This window comes from Carya illinoinensis, chromosome 9 (genome assembly GCF_018687715.1).
Source record: "Carya illinoinensis cultivar Pawnee chromosome 9, C.illinoinensisPawnee_v1, whole genome shotgun sequence".
NCBI lineage: Eukaryota > Viridiplantae > Streptophyta > Magnoliopsida > Fagales > Juglandaceae > Carya > Carya illinoinensis.
In genome coordinates this window covers 16427872-16454833 of record NC_056760.1, presented here as the reverse complement: position 1 = coordinate 16454833, position 26962 = coordinate 16427872, and the positions used below count along the sequence as shown (strand labels likewise).

General features: G+C 35.5%; 1 protein-coding gene across 1 annotated transcript; it reads right to left on the bottom strand.

Annotated features, from left to right (window-relative positions):
* Positions 1 to 2446: 2446 nt before the first annotated feature.
* LOC122276860 lies at positions 2447 to 16260 on the bottom strand. The gene is made up of 4 exons (XM_043086756.1): positions 16009 to 16260; positions 3462 to 6034; positions 3290 to 3377; positions 2447 to 3196 (listed from the first exon to the last, which is right to left on the bottom strand). The coding sequence occupies exons 1-4, from the start codon at positions 16258 to 16260 to the stop codon at positions 2447 to 2449; spliced, it is 3663 nt and encodes a 1220-aa protein (XP_042942690.1).
* Positions 16261 to 26962: the final 10702 nt, after the last annotated feature.

The window sequence follows — 26962 nt, the reverse complement described above, 5'->3', positions numbered from 1 at the left end:
TTAATGTGCTTCAGGATTTTCTCTTGGGCTATTTGTACATGTTTCTATTAACAAACAAACCCATACGTGTAATGGAGAAAGTTTACCTTTGTAATTAATATCTTATTTGTAACCTAGCTAGTATGTAGGGGACACATGGGCCACATACGTGTAGGTAATGCATGCCACATGCATCCCAGCCCTCAACATTTGTCATTCAAATGTTAAATTTTTTTGCATGCCAATTGTGGCCCACGTGTACAGACATTATGGGAATGTACTCTTGCATGGTCCATTTCACATTTGTACCATAGTAGAACCCAATTAACATGAATTGGGCCTATTGTTTTGGACACTATATGCATAATGGTAACAATAGTTTCCATTTTCCCATTATAAATACAGGCCTGAACACGAATAACATTCTAAACTCTTACCTGTGTTCTTGTTTACGCATGCCCCATTGATTATATAGTCTTGCCCTGTTATTTGCATATGGTTTGATTACGTTCATGATCTCTGTGTATACAATGTTAAAGGATTGATTACGTTGGACATTCCCCCGTATACAGTGGAAACATATGCATTAGGGCATAAATATATTAATTCCCTTCTTAATTCTTTAAAAACTTATCAATATAAGTTTTGTTGGCCATTCCTAAGTTAATAACGCTGTTATATAATCTGTCGAAATATACTGAACAAATCTAGCTGAAAGTTCACATATTAAAAACTCCTCTTCCTCATTATCATTTATGTTGAAATGGCGATAATGATTGGATCATTACCTCCAACATTTATTGGAGGATTATGAATGTTAAAAACAAGTACTTTTCTTGCCCAACATTCTGTACAAAGTTTACTGCCACTGCAATATTGTTTGTGGATGTAAGTTATTCATATCTTATTTGCATCACAAGCCAAACCAATGTGATCTCTTCATCGTACCTGTATTGTTTTATGCATACTTAGTAACCTCCCTTTCATGCACTTTTACTAATGTTCAGCTTAGAATATTCATACTAGCCTCTTCACAAAATTATATCACTCTGCCAAATTATTTGTTGCACAGTTCCAATTCAGCCTTATTCCATAAATCAGTACGTCATTTACAATTATGCTGAACCATTCTTGAATGAGTTTGATGCTCTGCTTTGGCGTTGGTGACATAATGTGCCAAATATACCTTGCTTCATGCACTTTTAGTTATAATCATTTGGATTATATTCCATTCTGAAAAGCAGTGTTTGAATATGTCATACTTACAACAAATATGCCGTTAAGATATTTGCTGGTCCTTTATATATGTTTGATTGAGTGGCTGGTGTATGGTGAACTATATAGGATGATGATCAATAGGAGTCTCTTTCTTGTTAGTTGGGTGTTGATATGCTTTCAGCCATATTTGTATATGGCTGCTCCCCCATAAGCCATTCATGACACCGTGGTAATCATATTCCAAGGTGTAAATTAAAGTGTTTGCCTAGTTACATCAGCTAGGGATTAATGTAACTAATCCCTTCTGCGTTGTATCACATTCATTAACTCAATGCTTGGGAGTATGATTCATATCATTTAGCTACCCCAACATATCCTCTGCCAATATTGCTAACTACTGGGACAAAGTGGGGCTATATTAAGGAGAATTGAAATATATATATATGTTAATTTACCTGTAACACCCATACCAGTAGGTAAAATCCCTTCATACTAATAGGGACATTTTAGGTGATATAAAATCTTCCAAAATATACTCATGCATACTGCCACTACACACTACTTGACGACAACCTTATATCAACTAAATATCCTGGGCAGAAAGCTAAACAGTTTTCAGTACATGAAATATACTGTTACATAAGTACCATAATTAGACTACAGATTGCTTATAGTTCAATATCAGGTACGTCATAAACAGGCAGATCATTACAAAACCCACAAAATGCATCACCACATAATATGCAAATCAGTGTAACATGAGCATTTAATATATCACAAAAGTCAGCCTTAAATGCATATTGTAAACCAACTGAATAACAAAATGACCTCACATGCTGAACCACATTATCATTTGTCTACTCCCTTGACACATGCATTGTTGAAGTGTGGAGATGGAAGGGCACAAGTTGAAATACCTCACGCATTGTCTGCAAGGATAATCATTTACACCAAGTCAGGCCACAATATAAATCATCCTAAGTTAATATATACATGTTTGGTTTTTATGGAAATACTTAATATTTAACAGAATAAGAAAGTTGAATATGTGATAAGGTACTGCTTTAATCAACTGAAATACATGTCTGGTCGAGTTAAACTCTCTGAACTCTTTAACTTAATGAAAGCAATCAGATGTTAAGTGACCAACCACATTCACAAGAATTATATGGTATATAATTCTTTCCACAAGTGCATGCTGTTTATAACTGGAAATCAAGTGTCATATTTAGTACCACCATTATCCCCGTCATCTATGTTCTCCATCCAAAAAATCATTGTTCTGCACGTCATCATTATCAGTGTCCTCATCATCACTTCCTGGGGATAATTGTGATCTAGATATGGTTGATCGATCAACTGGTAATTGCTCTTCCCCGACCCGGGTCAATGGATTGAGAAATCCATCATTTTCATCAACAGGACCATAGTTCGCAGCATCAGTGTCACTATCGTCTTCTGCGTCAACAGTGGAGGAATCATCATCATCATCATCATGGAATTCTGATGATTTATGCCCAATATTGTAAACATTCCTAGTTGATATCTTGTGTACTGCATGCCAACTTCCCCCCAAAGTTGGGTCCTTAATGTAAAACACTTGCAATGCTTGGGAGGCTAGGGCGAAAGGCTCATCTTTATACCATTGCCTCGAAGTATTGACACTTGTGAAATGATCCCCAACTTGTATCCCTCTTCTCTTGTCGCCAATGTCCCACCAATCACATTTGAACAAGAAGCACTTACGCCAACCCATGTAGCGTAATTCTATGACCTCCGTCAACTGGCCGTAGTAGTCAACAGGGTTACCTTGATGGTTGCCATAAACAACAACCCCACTGTTTTGGGTGAGTCGACGCGTTTCGAGGTTCTTCGAGTGAAACCGAATTCCATTCATGATACAGCCATGGTATGATGCGACCAGTGGATCTGGTCCACATGCTAATGCATATATGTCATCTGTCACCTCGGGAGGAGTCATTGCATGCAACTCCGCAATCTACATTGAAATTAGACAAATGACTTCAGAATCATGTTCATGCTCCTTTTCCATTAAAGGGTATTGTTTATATTTAAATAAGGGAAATCTTACGCGTGCTCTGAACCATGATGGGAATTGACTTTGGTGCCTATGCTCGAAGTTACTCAAGCCCTCTTCCTTCATCTTGTTATAATGGTCACTACAAAAACCAGAATCGACATTAAGTTATTCCATCACAATAAAAGACAATTCCAAGTTAATAACATCATGAGGGTGCACTTACTCTATATAGTGCTCAATCTCCGGGCAATTATTAAGCACGTACCACTCAGCCTTGGACAACACGGTATCAGGCAATACAGATATTTTTGCCCCACCTAATGGGCGAACCTTTTGGGAGAAAACAGATAAACTTGGCTGTTGGGAGCATAAACCAACATCAATGTTCCTTTCCTCTCGGTTATGTCTAGTCTCGATATCATTAAGGTACATAGAGCAAAATGTCAAGCACTCTACGTGAACATATGCTTCAGCAATGGATCCTTCTGGACGAGCTCTATTGCGAACGTACCTCTTGAACTTACCCATATACCTCTCAAAGGGGTACATCCACCTGTACTGAACAGGTCCTGCTAGCAACGCTTCATCCGGTAGATGAATAGCAAGGTGTACCATGATATCGAAAAATGCAGGTGGGAATATCATTTCCAGTTTGCAGAGAATGATGGGGATATTAAGCTGAAGCCGTTCCAACACTGTTTTATCTAGTGTTCGAGAACATAATTCTTTGAAAAACAAGCACAACTCTATTAGGGCTCGACGCACATTAGCAGGTAGGAACCCACCAATTACAACCGGCAACAAGTATTGCATGAATATATGACAATCATGGCTCTTCATTCCCATTATTTTCCCGTCACTAACGTTGACACACCGGGCAATATTTGAGGCAAAACCATCAGGGAATTTGACGTCTGCCAACCGAGCACAAAGACTCCTTCGCTCAGTTGCATTTAACACGTAACATGCACACTGCATAGAAGTACGATCACCATCATGTTGTAGATGTAACTCTTTCCTTAGTCCAAGATGTTCCAAATCCCTACGCGCATTGGCAGTGTCCTTACTTTTGCCCTCAATATCCATCAAAGTTCCCAACACATTATCACAAATGTTTTTCTCAATGTGCATGACGTCCAAGTTATGTCTTAATCCCAAGTCTAACCAGTATGGAAGCAAAAAGAAGATACTTCTTTTTGTCCAATTAAGTTCATTGGGCAAACGTTTCCTCTTCTTTGAAATAGATTTACCAAACTGCACATCTGAGACCTCATTTAATTGTTCCAATAAAGCATGTCCTGTGATCAATTTAGGTTGGAGACGGTTTTCCTCCTTACCATTAAAAGCACTTTTTTTCCGTCTCCAACTATGATCTACCTCCAACCAACGACGATGGCCCATATAACAGTGTTTTCGGCCATGAACCAACCACAATGAATCTGTTTCAGCATTACAAGTAGGGCATGCCATCTTACCCTTTGTGCTCCAGCCGGAGAGATTAGCATATGCAGGGAAGTCATTAATAGTCCAGAGCAATGCCGCCCTCAACACAAAGAATTCTCGTTTGTATGCATCATATGTACGAACTCCCTCTTCCCATAATTCTATCAACTCATCTATTAGTGGACGCATGAACACGTCAATATCATTTCCCGGTGCCTTTGGTCCAGGGATTAACAAAGACATCATCAAGTACGGATCCTTCATGCATAACCAAGGAGGCAAGTTGTAAGGCACAAGTAGCACCGGCCAAATACTATACGGCTTGCTCATATTATTGAATGGGTTGAACCCATCACTCGCTAAACCAAGTCTGACATTACGAGGATCTTCAGCAAATGAGGCATGCTTCCTATCAAAGTCTTTCCAGACCTGTGAATCTGCCGGATGTCTCATGTGGGTGGTATCATCAACACGCTCTGTTTTATGCCACCTCATGACTTGGGCAGTCTTCTTTGACACAAACAATCGTTGCAACCGCGGCTTCAAAGGGAAATATCGGAGGACTTTTTTGGGTAACCTATGTTGGGTAGATGTGCTTGAGGCCCACCTAGATGCATTACATTTAGGGCACTCATCCTTCTCAGCATTCTCTTTCCAAAATAAGGCACAATCATTTGGACATACATGTATCTTTTTGTAACTAAAGCCCAAACCACGTTGTAATTGGCGAGCCTCGTTATATGAGGCAGGGAAATGTGCTTGAGGAAATGCAGCTTGCAACAGCTTGATAACCATGTCAAACGACTTCACAGTCCAACCACCAACAGTCTTTATATGAAGCAACTTGACTATGAATGATAGCTTTGAGAACTTAGAACAATTTGGATAGAGTGGCATTTTGGCATCATCTAGCAACTCATCGAAGTTAGGGGGTATTGGAGTATGAGCGGTGTGTCCTTGGGGAACTCGGTCTGCATCACCTTCTGGACTAGAGGAATTGTCCATGAAGGATCCAACACGGATGTCATCTAACATCTCGTCGACATCATCAATGTAGTCATTGTAGGAATAGTCATCAATACCCTCTTCATCCGACGATGTGGTGTATTGCAAAGTTTCCTCCTCGCCATGGAATATCCATTCCGTATAAGATGTATCTATCCCGACAATGAACAAATGATCCTCAACCATAGAGATAGGATGGAAAGATCGATTTCGGCATCGCCTACATGGACACCTAATGCAATCTCTCCCCGGTGCATGGGCCTTCGCCATATCTATGAATTTTTTTACGCCCTCAGCATATTCGTTGGAACGCATCCTATCTTCAATATGCATCCAAGCCCTATCCATCTGGTAACGACACAAGAAATTGTACAAGTTCAGAAGGATATGAAAGAATTCTTGGTAGACTAGAGAAAGTAGGAACGATTATAATGGTTTGGGGGAGGGAAAACTCTTTCATCTCAGAAAGAGTGGCAGAAGTTCCATGCTGACTATTCAGATCACATGAAAGCCTCATATAGTTTAGTTGATGAGGTCCAATTGACTTTACCTAAGAGAATTGGTTCAGGTAAACTCAGGCTAATGAATATAGGTTTGCTTCTATGGTCATTTATTCATGGTCTAAGTTGGACAGTTTTTTATAATTGTGTGATCACATTAGCTAGGAAGTTCTATGGTGTTAAGGTAGCTAACGTGCTTACTTCTGGGCCGTCCAAATGTTTTTTTCCAATTTACATTTGAAGGTAGCACAGAGAATGTCTACCATACAAAAACATTTAATTGCGAGAGTTTGAGGAACCATATGAACTGAAATATACATTAATTTCCGGTATAAAAAGATGGTGAACGGCTTATTGCTTCCACTTAGTTCTACAGAATTGGCCCTCTAAGCTATTGGGTTTGCAAAAAATGTTTTTACTGGCTTTTTTGTATACATAGATGTATTGATGGTGTTATGACGGACTTGCATGGGGAACAGAATTTCTGTAAGGTATGACTTGTATTGTTAAACTTATGTATGAATAATCCCAATTAGAGTGTAGTGGTCCTCAATTGTTGTTGTAAGGGAGAGCAGGTATTTGATTTAAATAGATTTCATATACAATGATCAGTTTATTGTACCAACATGTCATAATAGTATCAAATACAAACTTCGACCCAAAAATGGTTAGTGTAATTGTTCAAATGGAAAAAATTAATAAAAAACTGTATTAAGGGAAAATAATAACATTACACAACATTATTGTTTTGTCTAATCCAATGTGGAGTGATGAATAGGGAGGTATTAACATTTTAATTGAAAACATGTATCTATCAACAAAATTCTGAAGATGGCTTTGAATAAACCCCATAATTAGTATGATATCATGTGAGTATATAGAGACCCAAAATTCTGAGAGCCATTCTTGGGAAACTTACACATAACTGGTGTTCTGATTAATAAAAGTATCAGAAATCTGATTATTTAAAAAGACAACCAGGTTTTTTTATATAAGCAAAACAGAGAGGTGGTTATTACATTCTACCAATGGAAGGCATCATCCCCCTAATTTCCAAACCACATACCTGAATTTGTAATAAACGATCAATTTATATATGGGGGATACATTATTAATTTAATCTAATGTCCAGAATCAGTCCATTATATGATTAAGACAAGACTGTTAAAGCAGAGAGAGGTCTGTATCACAAAACTAAATTTCGTTGATAATTTATTAACCTTGACACCAGTGATTTTGACATTGGATTGGGTACCAACTGAAAAAGCAACTTCAGTACTGCTCTTTCCATGCATCAAGGTTAATAAGTACTACAAGGTCAACATCCTGGTTTGTGGCAAATAATTGTGGCATTTAACCTATTTATTTGGAAACATCCAAACATGCTCAATCATTTGCCATATCCTATCAATAAAATACTTGATAATTTGGGGTTGCTATCATCTAGATACGTGAATTTTTATATGGGAGTGTGGCTATCATCTATCACCCATGAACGGCTATGAGCACAAGAACTCAAGAAATCTGATGATTTCTAGCACTAACAGGGCAGATCTCCCTGTCCTGAGATATATAATCATGTAATTCCAAGTGTAAAACATTCATAAGCCTAATTCACATACCAAATAGCCTAAAGGGATAAACAATCCATCACATAAAAACTACTTGTCCTGCGTGATGCCACAAAACCACCAATCCAATTCAATTAAAGAAGCTGCAAGTGGGATTTTCACAATACGAAAAGTGCACAAAAATCGTACTAGGCCTCAAGAACCAGAGATACAGAAGCATAGAAATCTCTTCCTATAGGCGATAGAATTACCAGGGGAGAGAGAGAGAGGGAAATTTGAGAAGAGAAATTAAAATTAGGCAAATGAAATTAAGAGAGAGATTAACCTTTTTCCGTAGCTATTCAGCAATCAATAGCGTAGCCGTGAGTTGCGGCAACCATCCTACAGTGAGGTTCCACGGGGCGGCGAAACGAGAAACCACCACCGGCGTATTTGGTGAGATTATGCGGTGTTGAACGGGTCAATTTGGGCTAGGGATCTCTTGGGCACAGATTTAAGAGAGAGATGGAGATTTATTCCAGAAATTGCAGCAAAAACAAAGCCGGTGTGATTCTCTTGCCCGTTTGTGTCCTCAACTGGCGGTAGTGATTCTCTCCGAGGCCGTGAAAAGAGAAATTTTGGCCGGATTATCCCTCAGATTATCCGGTGTTAAAGGGCACGATTTGGGCGTTAGGGTTCTCTCGGGCGCAGATTGAAGGCATCGATTTCTGGTGTGTTTAGTTTATATTGTTATGGGCAAAAATTAAAATAGACTAGAGGTAACAACGGCAAACTTATTAACACGAACACTATCTCCTCGCTTTAATAGGTTAAAGGCCATGACTTTCCATCCGTCGCACGTTTTTTGGTGATAAACGTCAAAACCTATTCTTCACGGAAGGGATTTGTCCCATTATCTAGTATTTCCCACAAGCATTAGTCACGGAAAATAAAATCATAAAAAAAAACGCTTTTTCTTGTAGTGTGAAGATGAGGAAAATGATAATAAAGATGAAGAAGTTGCGATGATAACAAGAAGAATTCAGAGATTCTTGAAGCAAAATAGAACTCCTCCGAGGAAATCTTTCAAAAAGTTTTTCAAAAAAGATTCAGGTAAAAATGACACTTTAATTTGTTATAAATGCAATAAGCCTGGTCATATCAAGCCAAATTGTCCTCTGCTAAAGAAAGATCGAAACAAGGGCAAGAAAGCAATGAAAGCTACATGGGATGATGATTCAAGTAGCTCAGATAGTGAAGCAAGCAATGAAGAATCAGCAAATCTTTGTCTTATGGCTAAAGATGACATTGAGGTAACAAATCTTGATAATATTGAAAATCCTTCATATGAAGAATTGCAAAATGTTTTAGAAGAGATTTATGAGGAATTTGAAAAATTGGGTATCAAGTATACTGCTTTGAAAAAGAAAAATTCTTCTTTAACAAACGAAATTGAAATTTTAAGAAAAGAAAGTATCATTTTGAAAGATGAAAATCTTGAATTGAATAATAAGAAAACCGATTTAGAAAATATTGTTGAAAACTTTACGAATGGAAAAATAAATTTTGAAAAACTTCTTGGTAGTCAAAGATGTGTTTTTGACAAGGCAGGATTGGGATATATGCCAAAACAAAAATACAAACCTTATAAAAATTTCTTTGATAATCATTCTACATCAAAGACTAATATTCAAAATTCTTTTCATAAAAATAATTTTGTCAAAAAAGGATATTATTATAATCATTCAAGTTTTTCATATATGTCACATGCTATTTGTAATTTTTGTAATAGAAATGGTCATAATTATCATACTTGTCCTATTAGAAGAAATCATACAATGACTATTAGGGCCATATGGGTACCTAAAAATCTTGTTTCTTCTAATACTAATAAATAAAGGACCCAAGGAACTTGGGTACCAAGAAAAATCATTTTAATTGTTTTTATAGGTATGCATGAAGTCATCCACAAGCAAAAATAAGTGATTTTTAGATAGTGGATGTTCAAGACACATGACGGGAGACAAGACTAAGTTCTTTGATCTTAGATCTAAAGAAGAAGGACACGTGACATTTGGAGACAACTCGAAAGGGAAGATCGTGGGAATAGGTAAAATTGGTAATGAATCTTCTCTCATAATTGAAAATGTTCTACTTGTTGAAGGTTTAAAACATAATCTTTTGAGTATAAGTCAATTATGTGATAAAGGATTTACAGTTACTTTCAAAATGGATAAATGCATTATTTTGAATGATCATGATTGTAATATTTGTTTTATTGCTTTTAGAAACAATAATGTTTATACAATCGATTTTGAAGAAATTACCTCACAAGATGCTATTTGCTTTTCAGCTCAAAATGAAACTAGTTGGCTATGGCATAGAAGATTAGGTCATGCTAATATGGAACTTATTTCCAAACTTTCAAAAAATGATCTTGTGAGAGGTTTACCAAAAACAAATTTTCTTAAAGACAAAATTTGTGATGCATGTCAATTTGGTAAACAAACAAAAACTTCTTTTAAAACTAAGAAACATATTTCCACTACTAGACCATTGCAACTGATACACATGGATCTTTTTGGACCAAATAGAGTTGCAAGTCTAGGAGAAAAATATTATGCATTTGTTATTGTTGATGATTTCTCTAGATATACTTGGGTCATCTTTCTTGCTCATAAAGATGAGGCACATAATACTTTTACTAAGTTATGCAAGAGAATTCAAAATGAAAAGGGCTATACTATTTCAAGTATCCGAAGTGATAGGGGAAAAGAGTTTGTTAATAAAAATATTGAAACATTTTGTGATGAAAACGGTTTTGTGCATAATTTTTCTGCTCCTCAAACTCCTCAACAAAATGGGGTAGTAGAGAAGAAAAATATATCTCTTCAAGAGATGGCAAGAACAATGCTCAATGAGAACAAATTGTCTAGTTATTTTCGGGCCGAAACGGTAAGTACTGCATGTTATGTTATAAATAGAGTTGTGCTAAGGTCTAAGTTAGATAAAACCCTCTATGAGCTTTGGAATGAGAAAAAGCCCAACATTGGTTACTTTCATGTATTTGGATGCAAATGTTTTATTTTGAATGACAGGGATAATTTAGGCAAATTTGATGCAAAATCTTATGAATGTATCTTTCTCGGGTATTCTACTAATAGTAAAGCTTATAGAGTATTCAATAAAAAGACTTTGACTGTACAAGAATCTATGCATGTAGTATTTGATGAATCTAATTCTTCACTCTCCAAGAAATCTATTGATGAAGAAACATGAGGTATAAATAATACGGAAAGTCTCAATATCAACAAAGAGAAAACAATAGAGGAAGTTCAACATGGAGCCATCAGGAAAGATCATCAAAATTTAATACAAGATGCAACCAAACAGTGAAAATTTGTGAAAGATCATCCAGTGGAACAAATTTTGGGAGAACCTTCACAAGGTGTAAGTACTCGATCATCTCTTAGAAATATTTGCAATCATACTGCTTTTCTATCTCAAATTGAACCCAAAAATATTGATGACGCACTTCTTGATGAATCTTGGATTCTAGCTATGCAAGAAGAGTTGAATCAATTTGAAAGAAATAATGTTTGGACACTTGTTCCTAGACCCAAAAATCATACTATTATTGGAACAAAATGGGTTTTTAGAAACAAGAAAGATGAGTCCGAAGTCATTACTAGAAATAAGGCTCGACTTGTAGCCCAAGGTTTTAATCAAGAAGAAGGAATCGATTATGATGAGACATATGCACCTGTCGCAAGATTAGAAGCTATTCGAATGTTACTTGCATATGGTTGTTATAAAGATTTCAAACTTTTTCAAATGGATGTTAAAAGTGCTTTCTTAAATGGTTTTATAAATGAAGAGGTATATGTTGAGCAACCTCCAGGTTTTGAAAATCATATTTCCCCAAATCATGTTTTCAAACTCACAAAAGCACTATATGGACTTAAACAAGCTCCTAGAGCTTGGTACGAGAGACTCAGTGGTTTCTTGATTGAAAAAGGTTTTTCAAGAGGAAAAATCGACACAACTCTTTTCATTAAATATGAAAATGATGATATTCTTTTGATTCAGATTTATGTTGATGATATAATATTCGGTGCTACTAATGAAAATATGTATCAAGTTTTTACTAAGACTATGCAGGAAGAATTTGAGATGAGCATGATGTGTGAACTTACATTCTTTCTCGGATTGCAAATTAAGCAAGCAAAAAGTGGAACATTCATCAATCAATCAAAATATATTAAGGAATTACTGAAAAAGTTTGGGATGGAAAATGCTAAGGAAATTGGAACACCAATGAGCCCATCAACTAAACTTGATAAAGATAAATCCGGTAAGCCAGTTGACTCGAAGATATATCGAGGTATGATTGGTAGCTTATTATATTTAACAGCCAGTAGACTAGATATTATGTTTAGTGTGTGCTTATGTGCACGCTTTTAATCATCTCCAAAAGAATCACATTTAATTGCAGTTAAGCGCATTCTTAGATATCTTAGTGGTACAATTAACCTAGGGTTATGGTACCCTAAGCACACATCTTTTGATCTAATCAGCTACACAGATGCAGATTATACTGGTTGTAAAATAGATCGAAAAAGCACTAGTGGAGCATGCCATTTCTTAGGTCATGCATTAGTTTCCTGGTTTAGTAAAAAACAAAATTCTGTTGCACTATCTACTGCTGAGGCAGAATATGTTGCTGCGGGTAGTTGTTGTGCTCAAGTTCTCTACATGAAGCAACAACTTGAATATTTTAAACTCATGTATAATCACATTCCAATCAAATGTGATAATACAAGTGCTATAAATCTTTCAAAGAACCCAATACAACATTCTAGAACTAAGCATATTGAAATAAGATATCATTTTCTTCGAGATCATGTGCAGAAAGGTGATATAGTACTAGAATTCACAAACACACACAATCAGTTAGCAGATATTTTCACAAAACCTTTACCAGAAGATAGATTATGTATGATCAGAAGAGAAATAGGTATGATGCATGCTATGAATATCTCTTAAAAGATAGACCAGAGTCAATAAAAATAGAGATAGATTTTTTAAATACTTTTACATAAACTTGAGATTCTTAGCCTCATGTTTGAGACGCTCATTCTCTTCATACAATATCATGTCATTCTTATTCATGGGAACCGGCAAGCGGAATGAAGAATCTAATAAAGATTTCAACTGTTTATTCTTCTGCCGAATGATTACTTCCCTTGTATGAGACTCTTGAACAATTCGTTGAAGTACAACAATTTGTTCTTTGAGCCTTTCAACTTCATGATTTTTGGCTTGTAGCCGCTGAGAAAAAGCAACAATAGAGGAAGAGTAGCGAGTCCCAAGACTCACCAAGTCATAAATAGCATCAGAATCTGACTTATTAGTCCGATTATTATTTTCTTGCTGCAACATGGCACCAATGGCAGCTGCAGAAAGGACAGGAGGTTGAGATGCAGAATGCCTCATGGATGGATCTAGAGAAATGTTAGAAGAATGAGCCATGGAGAAAAGAATAGAAGGCTTAAAACAAGAATGCTGAAGGAATGCGGATGAGTTATAGAGATGAGATGAAAACTTGATACGGATTGGATGAACTTCAGGACTGATTTTATAGAGATAGCATAAAGAATAAGACAAACTATTTTCTCTTCAAATCTTATTTAGTCAAAAGAAATACAAGATATGCTGGACACACATTGTCAAAAGTTTTCTTACTAACCCAGCGAGATTAACAGTAGATTGTCCCTATTTTTCTAGTAAACGGTGAACCTCTGCTGTTATCTGCCGATGTTGACCTTGTATCTGAACCCTTTCTCGCTCCAACTCCTCTATTCGTGGTTGCAGATCATGAGCATACCAATCTGCAAATTTTTTCAACTCTTGGTTTTCTTGCTTTAGCCTTTTATTCTCACTATCCTTATTAGCAAGCTTCTGTCGTAACTCAGATATTTGCATGTTAAGATGATCAATCTCACTCACCCTCGCCATTAACCTTCGAGACAAGATCGTAACAGAGGCAGCATATTGACTACTGAGCATTCTTGATTCTGCAATAATCTCATAATCAGTCTTACTAGAAAAACGATTCACTGCTCCTATCATGGTATTGATGGCCTCAGGAGAGAAGATTGATGATTGATGCGTCAAGGGTTCCTGATTCAAGTCTAGAACATTAGTGGAAGAGAATTGCTCAGCCATTCTATCTTTGTGGAAAAACAGAACTCAGGTCAAGAAGCGATTATTTTTTTGGCAGCCGATAGATGAAAATGATCATTTTTTTATAGAAACTCGGAGCCTTTTTTTTCAACAACATCAGACGATTGTTTAAATCTTCAGCCGTATTAAATTCATAGAGTTAGGCCTCGAGGCTTTGCAGCACTTGTCGGGTCACGGACGGCTCCATTTTTTCAACTATCTATAGTGTCTACTAACGCACCGTTTTCTTCAGTCTATTTACTTGTTGCGGATCCTTTTTAATGATGCCAAAAGGGGGAGAAGTGTTAGACTAGAACATTAACATTGTTTGAATTGCTAAACTTATTATATATACTTGGAATTATATTTATACTTTTGCTTGAAAAACTAACGCACATTTTCAGGTGGAGCTTAAGTATTAATACAGGTTCAGGTTCTATCAAGTATTTGTCATCATCAAAAAGGGGGAGATTGTTGAACCCAAGATTTCAAGTTTTGTGTAATTATATATTTACACATGGATTTTGATGATAACAAATGAATTCAAAGAATAAAGAAGTCTCAAGCTCAAGTTGTCTACACAATGGAGTCAAGCACATCAAGGAAACAAGCATGAGCAAGAAGAGAACAAGTTCACATTAAAATTATAGAGTAATGTTGTAAATCTCTTCAAAATTCGAAATTAGGATTAATGCTCAAAATTAATATTTTATCATAAAGCATTAAAATACATTTTCCACATGTGCATGAATATTTTTGAAAATTAAATTTGAAAATTTTGAAAGATGATTGATTGTCATCTTTTGCATGTGCATGCCTTGATTAAAGGGTTGAATTTTGAAAATATTAAAGATGATTGATTGTCATCTTTCACATGTGCATGTTTTATTTGAATATTTTTAAAAGTGATTGATGCTTTTTTAGACTTATACAAAAGGTAGATGATTTTGTTTGAAAATTTTGAAAAGTAAAGTGTGCTCATTTTGTCATATGCAAAAAGTAAAAGATTAGGTTTGAATTTTTTGAAAAGGAAAATGTACTCATTTTGTCATATGCCAAAAGTAAAAGATTAGGTTTGATTTTTTTTGAAAAAGTGAATGATGTTGTCTTTGACAATTGAAAAAGAAGAACCTTTTATTTGAATTTTTTGAAAAAGTGAATGATGTTGTCTTTGACATGTGAATCTTTTTAAATTTGAATATGAAGTCTCATATGCCTATAAATAGATCATTTGAGAGCTTCACATTCACAACACCAAGAACATACAACATTCATTCAAAGTTTTCATTCTCTCTTCTCTAAGTATTGAGCCTTAATCCTTGTTCATTTTAAGAGATATAGTTTGCGCTGTATTGTTCTTATTTCACTCATTGAGGAGTGTTTTCTGATAACCTACCCAATGTCAGCTCTTGTATAAGAAAAAGGGTGTGTATAACCCTTGTGTGTGTAGAAAGTATTCTACACGGGGAATAGTTGAATCACCACGTGTAAGGTGATTGCAAGTGTAAAGGGTGTTCTACACGGATCCTTTGTAGCGGTGTTGTTCAAAGGTGTAATAGGTTTCTATCTCCACCTGAAGGAGGTTGAATAGTGAATTTGGGAATCCTCAAGGGGTAGCTTGAGGCGAGGACGTATGCAGTGGGGCCGAACCTCGTTAACATACTGAGTTTGCTTCTCTCTTATCCTTACTCTTTATATTTATTGTTATTTCATATTTTATTTATATTATATATTATATATTTGATTTATAATTGTTATTTTTTTTAATACAACTCAATTCACCCCCCCTCTTGTGTTAGTCATCTGGGCAACACCTTGTATGGAAAACCTGGATTTTCCACACTAGGAAGTTAATAGAACTCTCTAATGATCTTGAGAGTGATAATCATGTCAACTCTCCTAATAATAGTAAAGCATTGGAATAAAACTCCCTAACAATTTCGATATAGGGAGCTCCTGCTCCCTTAGTGATCTTCTCCCACCCTCTATTAGCAAAAATATGGACAATGAATTCAAACGCAAGATCATTCAAATCATTTAAAGTTACCTCTCTTTCTCCAAGTACATTCCTCTTGGAGAACACGGTTTTGTATGCAATCTCAGCTTCCTCACTAATGAATTTGGGTGGTTTTGAGCCTTTGGAGGAAAGCTTTGAAGTACTCCCTACTCCCTTATTAGAAGCTGACCCTTTGTCTGCCACCTTGGACTTCTTTGGAGTTTTATCATGTGAATCAGATTCCTCCTTACTGGAAGGATTTTTTGGAGATGCTTTGCGATCAAATTTGGCTTTCTTTGCCATTGTTTTGAATTTCATCTACAAAAAAAATAATCCTTTCTGAGCAAGATAAATACACAGTGTTCTAAGGTACTTAGATGCACTTTTCTCCACAAATATTGACATAAGCAGAGCCTAAAATGTGAAGATACCTTCTCAAACATTAATCCAATCATATACGTGTTTCCAGAAAATTTTCCAACACCACATATATATTCAAGAGTTTTTATCAGATGAGAAAAGTATCTAGCCCTAAGCACAGAGTCATTGCAGCATAGAGTGGAGAATAACTACAATGAGACTAACCAAACAGACTCACATGCAGACTTTATTCGTCACCTTTCACAACAGAAATCATCATGCATGTTTTTCAAAGCATTATCTAACCCCTTTCAACAGATTTTCAAGTCCTAAGCCAACTAAATTTTCGAAACTTCAAACATTTCAGAGAACTCTAAAGAATCAAGGACAGTAAAACCCTAAGCAGAGTCTTCAAGTAACGTAAAACAAACATCAGAGAGTGTATTCAGAAAAGAAAACTTACCTTGAGATTGTGTAAAAGGATCGACACAACTTTCTTTGAGATGTGCAGGATGATTTTGCGGTTTTTTCTCTCTCAAAGAGTAGTGGAGAAAGCAACAAAGTGATTGTGAATGAAACTCGAGGCCTAATGATAGATTAAAGGTGATTGGCATGCAGTTAATGTTGCAGAGCAGCTTTATTTTTAATTTCCCGCCCAAGGCCTAGAACGTGCCATGCACATAGAGTATGCCTTAGAGGCAACTCTCCACATTAATTCCAGTTATTCATGCTCATTTTTCTTTTTTCTTTTTTAATTTTTAATTTTATATTTTTTCTAATAAAAAATTTTGAAAAGGACAAACAATTTTAAAAAATCCAGAAAAAATATGTATATTTCATCCAGAAGGTTTGAGCCTTTTTGATTAATTTCTTTGTCCTAAACTTTGTTCCACTCAACACTTTTTCATTTATTTAGGAGAACTATTTCTAACTGGTCAGTCTTCACCATTGAGAATTTTTCTTAATAAATGACCTCCCAAGAATTCGTGTGTGTGTGAGTGAGGCAAAGAAATCTTTCCACTGTTATTATTTCCTTTTTTTATTTTTTTATTTTTTATTTTTTTCTCTCCTTTTTTTTTTTAAATTTTTGAATACGGTTGGACTTTTCTTGAAAGTCAAACTTTATGCTAGGGCTTATATACTCGAAAAAGCATTTACCTCCAAGCACAAAGTCATATGGCCTACATGTCCATTTTGTATTGCTCATCTTTTTCCATAATGAATAAGGCAATGATTTTTTCTTACAAGGACAATTAGAACTTAGATCCATGCATGAATGTTCGTCTCTTTTCGTAATGAATTTTGAACACCTGACTTTTTCTATAAGGATCAACCAGTGTGCATGGCAAGAGGAGACATTTTTCTGTTTGGGCAATAGGTTCAAATAGTTTTAGTCAATTCAAAGACATATACTCCCCCTTTCTTGGTGCATTATATGAGGATATGCATGTTGTCACCAACTTGTTAAGAGGTCCGATTTAACACCTCACAGTGCAAAGAATCGAATTCTTGAGTGGTTTTTCTTAAGAGTTGTGCATCAAAAGTAAGAACACATACTAGAGAAGAGTTACCTCGATCCCAACAAAATGAATTGATGAAGTCACAAAGCTCACGGACTCAGTATACTCAGAAAACATGTACCTCACATATGATAGCAACATAAAGATTTGGAAGAAACAAAAAAAACAAACAACCTCCTTTTTTATTATTATTATTATTTGTTTTATTGTTATCATAAAGAAAATAAAGCAAAAATCAGGGCATGTCACACACACCAATGACCTTCCTTATAAATTCAAATCTTAGACCATCTAAAGGTTTAGTGAAGAAATCAGCCAGTTGGTGTTCGGTATCAACATATTCTAGTGATACTACATTTGTTTCAACCACGTCTCCTATGAAGTGATGCCTTATATCTATGTGCTTGATTAGTGAGTGTTGCACAGGGTTCTTTGAGATACTAATGGCACTTGTATTGTCACAATAGATAGTCATGGTATCTTGAGAGAACCCATAGTCCTCAAGCATCTTTTTCATCCAAAAAAGCTGAGTGCAACAACTGCCAGCTTCAAGGTACTTGACTTTAATAGTGGATAGGGAGATGAAATTTTGCTTCTTGCTTATCCATGCTACCAGATTGCTCCAGGCATAAAAGCAACCACCTGTAGTGCTTTTTCTGTCATCAGCATTATCAGCCCAGTCAGCATCAGAATAGCCAACCAGACTTAGATTTGAAGCTCTGGAATACCAAATGCCATAATCAATTGTAGAACTCAGGTATTTTTGGATTCTCTTTACTACAATGAGGTGTGATTCTTTAGGATTTGCATGTAATCGTGCACAAACACCTACACTAAAAGCAATATCAGGTCTACTAGCAGTAATATAAAGAAGACTTCCTATCATGCTTCTATAGGGAGTAGGATCAATGTGCTTACCTGTAGAATCCGAGCATATTTTAACTGAAGTGCTCATCGGAGTGCGAGCATGTGTCTTCATTTCCATGCCAAATTTCTTAAAACGGACTACTGGTGCAAAGGTCTCTTCAAAATCAATTCCTTCAACTTGGGTGTATCCTTGTGCTACCAGTCTAGTCTTGTTGCGAACAATGGTGCCATGTTCGTCTGACTTGTTTTTTAAGATCCACTTTGTTCCAATGATGTTATGATCCTCGAGTCTCGACACTAGCTCCCATAATTGATTTTGAGTGAACTGATGCAATTCCTCTTACATGGCATTCACCCAACTTTCATCTTGTAAGGCTTCTTCCACCTTCTTTGGTTCAACTTGCGACAAATAGCAAACGTATGAGACTTGATTTAAAACTCGTTTTCTTAATCTCATAGCTTCACCCAAGTCTCCAAGGATGTTTGAATGATTGTGGCGGATTCTTGTAAAGGGCTCCTTTTCATGGGGTGGAATTGAGCTTGGTGAAGCAGGTTCCACTGAATTTGTGTCCTCTTGATCAATTGAGTTTTCTTTGAATTTTTCAATAAGGTGGTCAATTTCCTTTGTGGTCATCTCCTTGGAATTGTCATCCACAACTACATTGACTAACTCCATCACTGTCTTAGTCCATAGATTGTACACTCTGTAAGCTTTGCTATTTGATGAGTATCCAAGAAATATTCATTTATCACTCTTGCTGTCAAATTGTGGGTATTCTCTCTGTCTCTCAGAATGTAGCAGGTACTCCTAAAGACTTTAAAGTACTTTATCGTGGGTTTCTTCCCATTCCATAACTCATAGGGGTGAGTTTGTTGCCTGGACAAAAGACTACACGGCCAAAATGTGTCCAGCAGTGTTGACAGCTTCTCCTTAGAAGTATAAAGCCAACTTTTTGCTACTCAGCATGGTGTGAGCCATCTCTTGTATTGCTCTATTTTTTGCTCTCCACAATTCTATTTTGTTGTGGAGTGATCGGGGTAGAGAACTCTTGATGTATTCCCTGTTCATCACAAAAAGAAGAAAAATTAGTATTTTCAAATTCTCTACCATGATCCTACGTATATGAGAGATAGAGGAATTATTCTTTATTTGTAGTTGTCTGAACAATTTCTTCGCAAGCTCAAAGGTTTCTATTTTGTCTCTCAACAGAACAATCCACATGTATCTTGAATAGTTATCCACGATGACCATTATATAGGGGTGTTCAATCGGGTTTCGGACCGGGTATCAGGGTATACCCGGCCTGGAACCCAGGTTCAATATCCGAACCGGGTTCTGGCCCAATTATACCCAGGTTATGACCCAGTCCGAAACCCGGATTAATCCAGATTTTTACAAACCGGAAATCTGGGTTCCGGATCAAAACTGGTTTTTTATTTTTATTATTATTATTTTTTATAACTGAAATCATTCTGTTATTAATTTTTTTATGTTGAAAATTTTTTTATAAAAAATCCACAATTTATTGCAACTTTTTCAAGAACTATTGTTGAAATGCAAAAACTTTTTGTTATATAAAAGCTTATATTTTTTATATCATTATCTATGATGATAAAATATCAACCAATTATAATTGCTACATACATATCAGCTATAAATAACTAATTAATCTAAAAAAAATCCACTACATATTACATTGTTTGAATTGATTTGCCTAGACCATCCTGAAGATTAAAAGGTCAACATCTGAATTCTAAGTGGCTTGCAACTTTGTAATGAATCCCCATTTTTGGAAGCAATGAGTTGACTTTATTCAAATGGCCCAAAGTTCAACCACATTATTCCAGCAAATGCACACGAGACAACCTAAACCTGAACCACTTCCCAGAGTACTGAGTATATATGTCCTTCCTTGCCTGCACGACTTGGATCATGTTTTCTTCCTTAAGACCTATGTCTGTTACCAAAAACAAAATGGAAAGAAAGTAAGAGAATCATCCAAATCTTTCCAATTGATCATTTGACTGCTAGGCAGACACAAAAGGACTACAGAGAAATTTTAAATGGGGTTCATGAAAGATTCATGAAAATAAGTTTTAATCTCTTTCCTAGCCATAAAGCCAAACTATGTAAACTTCCCAAGTCTCATATTGAAGCATATTATCAAAGCATGTCATTAAATTAATATACATCAAAATGAGTTAAAAAGTCCGTTGTTCACAGCTCCATTTACCATTTACATATTGCCCAACAAGCATCTGCAATTCCTTCACCTATATCTCATATTAAGACAAAACAAAACCAACCAATAGTGCAGATAACGAAACATTGACCCACTCATTGACACCCTAATTACTTTTACCGTCAACTTTTAGAGTTTAAGCAAATAAAGATTACGAAATCTCAACTACTAGAATGAGTTTGGTGTAGTAGAGCTGCTAACCAATTTATCAGTCACGACCACCAAATCAGGTGAGAGTGGGGGAGGAAAATTGCTATCAAAGTATATGTATTCCCACGAAATTTAATTATAATATATTCTAAAACCCAAACTCAATATAAGATATATTCTAAAACCCAAATCAACATAGATCTATATAAAATATACTCTAATACCCAATGCACAAAAAGAAAAAAAAAGGCAAAATCAACAAACAGAACAAAAGAAACAGAGAGAGGAAAACATACCCAGGGATGAAGACGACAGCACGAGGATCTAACCCATAAACAAACTGACTAAAGGAGTTCTTCCTAGATCTGGGCAGAGTAGTGGAAAACGACCCATGTTAAAAAAAATAAAAAATAAAAAAGACAGATTTCAGAAACTTAGGCTTACCGAAATGCTCAAAGATGGAGAGAGAGAGAGAGAGAGAGAGAGAGAGAGAGAGAGAGAGGCTTACCGAGAGGAGAAAGTTTGGGGGACTGACTTGTTGGGAGTCTTGAGCGAAGGAAATCGCATCCCAGGGCCACTGGTTGAGCTGGCACACGTGCGTCTGGAGAGCCTCGGGAGCGAAAGGGTGGGAGAACCAGAGGGCTGAGAGCTTTGTGTTCTTGCAGATCCTCATCACGGCGGCGGTGGCTACGGTTTTGTAGCTAGGGTTCGGCGCGAGAGAGGAAACTGGGGGAGGGAGAGACCCACTTCGCATCGCAGAGAGAGAGAGAGAGAGAAAACGATCTGAAATAGGGGAGCAGGGTAGAATTAGGGTTTTTTTTTCAGTTTATAAATGGGTACCAGATTTTAAATCGGGTCTCGGATTTAAAATTCGGTACCCGGACCGGATTAATCTAGTTTTCTCAATCCAGGTTCTGGCCCGGATTTGACCCGGGCCGAAAACCAGAACTGGAATCCGGTTATACCAGATTCTGGGCTGCATGAACAGCCCTACCATTATATACTTCTTTCTTCTAAGACTCTCATTCTAAGTAGGACCCATCAAATCCATATGTAATAGCTCAAGTGGTCTTGAGGTCAGAATGTCAACTATCTTCGTGTGCTGTGACTTGGTCTGCTTTCCTTCCTGATAGGCTCCGCACACTATCCTCTTATTTTTCAAAATTTTGGGCACACCACATACATCTTCTTTCTTAGAGATCTTTTGCATGTCCCTCTAGTTGATGTGACCTAGATGGTAGTGCCTCAACTCAGTTTCATCTAACTCTACTTTGTGACAACGTATTGTGTTTATAGGAGAGATTCCATAGCAATTGTCAGCAGTTCTGGTGCCTCTTAAGATCCATTTTCTAGCACTATAGCAAACTTTGCATTCATCCTTTAAGAATTGCACAGAAAGATTATCATCACAAAATTGACTAATACTTAAAAGATTCTCTTTGAGACCATTAACAAAAAGAACATTATGAAGAGTAGGTAAGCTAGGGACATTCACACTTCCCTTTCCTTCCACTATGGCTGTACTTTTATCACCGAAGGTTACTGATCCACTGCCGGTGGACTCAATCTTTTTAAACAATCCTTTGTCTCCTGTCATATGTCTAGAGCAAGAACTGTCCAAAATCCATATGCTAGTGTTCATAGCTTTGAGTGTTGTGTATGCCATCAGGCATATGGCCTTTTCTTTCACTACCCACTTGGTCTTGATATCCATATTTCTCAATTTTTTTGGAAAACATAACTTGGATAGTTCACACAGTTTCTTACCTAGGTTGTTTATTTGATTGCTCAATTTGTCCACCTTAAATTCTAGATTCTTATCCTTGCTCAAAAAAAAAAAAAAAATTCTTTCTCTTTTCTAAGTCTAAAACAATTTGTTATGATATGTCCAATTATTCCACATAAATGACAAGTAGGAACAAACATAACTTTGGGCTTAGAGCATCCACATTGGCTTGGCCAAATGAGGTGCTTGGTCAAATTTTACATAATTTGACTCAAAAGTCCTTCACATTAGATTGGGCAAATCTAAAATAATTTAGACTTTTGCTACAGTGGTTGGCTAAAGATGGAAGACCACTATTCATTCATCAAACATTAAAATATTAATTTCTTATTCCAAACAAATAAATTAAATTAATTAGAATATAATTAACATTTAACATTTAGAATATAATTATTATTAACATTTAATAATATTTTTTAATATTAATTGAATATAATATAATTATTATTACTATTAACATTTAATAATACTTTTTTTAATATTAATTTAATTATAATATAATAATATTAAGTAATATAATATAATTATTATTATTAAAATTTAATAATACTTTTTTTAATATTAATCTAATTAGAATATAATTATTATTAACATTAATTGGTAGAATTACAAAATGTGAGAAAATAAATTAAATAAAAAATTTATTAATTTAATAATATTTTATTATTATATAGAGAATGAATGGCTAATCCAATGTGGGGATTGAATTTTGATGGAATAGGCATATGTAAAAAAGTGTTGATATTGGCCAAATTTGAAGATGAATTTGGCCAAACCAATGCCAATGCTCTTACCTGGAGAAATCATTGTTGACTTGCCTTTGTTAACATATTTCTTTGGGATATTATCCCAGTATTGTGCGATCGAAACTATCTCTTTGAACTTTTAGTCGTTCACTTAGTTTTTGAGTGAGAGTTTTTTCTTTGAATTCCTGATAGGCTGCCAACTCCTTTTCCAGCACCTCTTTTTGTTCGCGCAGCTTTGTTACTTCCAATTTTGTTAGCTTCAGTGCCTCCACCAAATTTTTCTTCTCATTCTCCATGGTGGTTAGATTTTTGTATAGCTTTTTATTTACTTTTTAGATTTTCATGAACTCTTCACATAAGTCCTCATATGCTTCCTGTACACTTAATTCCTGATCATAAACTTCTGTGGCAACATTAGAATCAGTATCACGCAGATCCATACTGTTGCCAATACATTGTTTGCTCTTGTCAGCATAATTGGCAATGGATGCAGAGAAAGCAATAAAAGCAGTTTCATTATCAGAAGATGTATATGAACTTTTAGAATTAGAATAATCACTTAGAGTGGTATTCAAAGCTTTTGCCTTTCTTTTAAAATTTGGACATTCAATTCTTATGTGACCAAAACCAGAGTATTCATGACATTGGACTTTATCTTTAGTCTCGGTTTTGTCTTTATTCCATTTTTCAGATTCATTATTTTTAACAAAATTCTTACCTTTTTTTTATTTTACCAGAATTCTTTTTATTAAACAGAAATTTTTTCAGTTTTCTGGCCACAAGGGCTAAGTCATCATTGTACAGATCTTCATCATCAAAGTGATTTTCTTCCATAGTAGTTTTGAGTGCGATGGACTTATCTTTCTTTTGCTGTGGAAGAGTAGATTCATAGGTTTGCAAAGAGCCAAACAGTTCTTGTACCCGAATTGTGTCTAAATCCTTGCTTTATTCAATAACTGTCACTTTTGGTCGGAACCTTTCAGGCAAGGATCTCAAAATTTTCCTCACAACTCGTGCCTCTTCCACCTTCTCACCGAGATTGTACTTGGAGTTTACAATGTCATTTAGTTTAGGATAAAACTCATTAAAACTCTCATCATCCATTATTTTTATCTCCTCAAACTTTGAGATCAATATATGCAATTTGGAATTTTTCACCATTTTAGTCCCTTCATGTGGGGTTTCTAAAATATCTCAGGCATCCTTGGCATTCTCACACATGGAGATTCTCTTGAATTCATCTAGAGAAACTGCCACAAAAATGGCATTTAGACCTTTGTTGTTCCAATTACAGCTACTAGATTGTTCTTTGGTCCATTCTTGTATAGGTGATGTGGGCCTCGTCCATCCTGATTCCAAGGTTAACCATACTTTCTCATCAAGCGATTTTAAAAATGCTCTCATCCTTACCTTCCAGTAGGCATAGTTATCACCATTGAATTGTGGTGGTGATGATAGTGTTGCCATGATCTTCTAGGGGAACGGATCACACTCAGATTGAGTGAATCTCACTCTGATGCCAATTGAAAATACCAAAGTACCCCTGGTTCTACACGTTAACACTCAACACAAGCTATTAGCACCGATTAGTAACCAATATATATTAATAATTTTAATACACTATTTGGTTATGAATGGAAACGCTTTGAAGAACTCCTCAAAGGTAAAACCCTCTGAGGCAACCAAACTCAGGAAAGTCTATTTATTGATTGAGAGTATTACAAGTAAAATGTTTACAAAACCTTTGTAACTAGATACGCTTACTCAAGACATGCGACCTGCTTGTCTTCTACCATAGTAGCTAGTCAGAATCTTTGATACTCTCCAATCATTGCCTTTCCTATTGGAACCACCAATGGTTGAATCTCAAACATGACAACTCCACCTTGGAGTGTGCTCTTACTCAATTCTATGAATTGAGCTTCTCGAAAAATTCTTCACTCAGGTATTTTCCCTTTCATGATCTCTTGAAATTCTGCCGAGATCTTCAAGCTATCAATGAATGTAAATGTATGCTGTTCAAGTATTTTTTTTTTCAACCCTTAGTCGACTCCTCTATATATATGCAATGTTTTCATTGATCTGGAGAAAGACTCAGCTGACATGTTTATCCAGTATCCCAGTCAGAAACGTTTCTAACAACTTGCGAACATTTTGGACTGGACTACTTCTTCTGGATTGCATTGAGTTCAGATTAGCTTCCATATCTTCAATAAGACTTGTGTCTTTATCTTTTCAACTAATGCTTAGACTCGAAACACACATAGGACTCTTATTGACTCTTATCTTATAATACAAACAAGATTTGATAAGAGTTACAATTCAAATACTTATCCTTATTGGATCACTGCAGTCATAGAGTTCAATTAAGGTTACATTTATTCCTAACAGCATATGCATCTAATCCTAGCCAAACATAAATTACATTTACAATCAAGAAGAGCATAAGTTTGACTATACTCAAGCCAGATTTAAAATAAACGAAATGTTCGTGCTATATTATTAATTACTTAGTTTTGCCAAAGTGGGACCAACAGAAATTTGTAATTCTACAGTAGTAAATATTAGATATATGCGCTCCATAATTTCTAGGATATTCTAGTACTATGCATATTTCATTAGTCACAATCATTTTTTTCCCTAAAATCAAATTAAAATGATAGATATAAATATGCAATGGTATTCTAAAATCAAAACAATTGACATCCAACTTTCAACCGAAGGATTTGTTTTGAGGAATTACCCATGCATTGCTCATTTTTTTACAACCAAGCTGCTAGCTAGGGCCATCAAGAAATCCTATCGAGGATTAATTTCTACCAACAGTCCAAAATTTTTATTTATTTATTTTATTTTTTAAAACATTTTTTATGTATTTTTTAGTACAGAAAAATAAAAATATAAAAATAAAAAATAAATAAACACAAATATTAAAAATATCACACATGATTGGTAGCTTTCGTCGTGGGATACCTTGATGGAAATATGATTTCTATCATGGTTTAATTATAATATTACTCATCATCCAATATCATACATCATATATATTTTAAATTTTAAATTTTTTTTATTCTTACCAAACTAATTCAATTATTTTATTTATCATCATCAGGTACTAGTCATCAGAAAAATAAAAATAAAAATTGAAAAAATATAGCGTGTTATTTGTGTCACTAACTAGAATTATTCTTCCATAAAAAAAAAAAAAAAAAAAAAAAAAAAAAAAAAAAAGAAAAACTAGAATTATTCTACCCTTCCATCATTTCCTTTTTCACAAGAGTCATGCTAGGCTGCCGTAAGCAATGACAACTAGGCATGCCGCCTAGCACAAAC

Coding starts and splice junctions, on each gene's coding strand:
- LOC122276860 (XM_043086756.1), bottom strand. CDS start 16,260: ATGGCAAAGAAAGCCAAATTTGATCGCAAAGCATCTCCAAAAAATCCT. Junction 6,035..16,008: donor ATGTACTTGGAGAAAGAGAG/GTAACTTTAAAT, acceptor TGTCGTTACCAG/ATGGATAGGGCTTGGATGCA. Junction 3,378..3,461: donor GAGATTGAGCACTATATAGA/GTAAGTGCACCC, acceptor TGGTTTTTGTAG/TGACCATTATAACAAGATGA.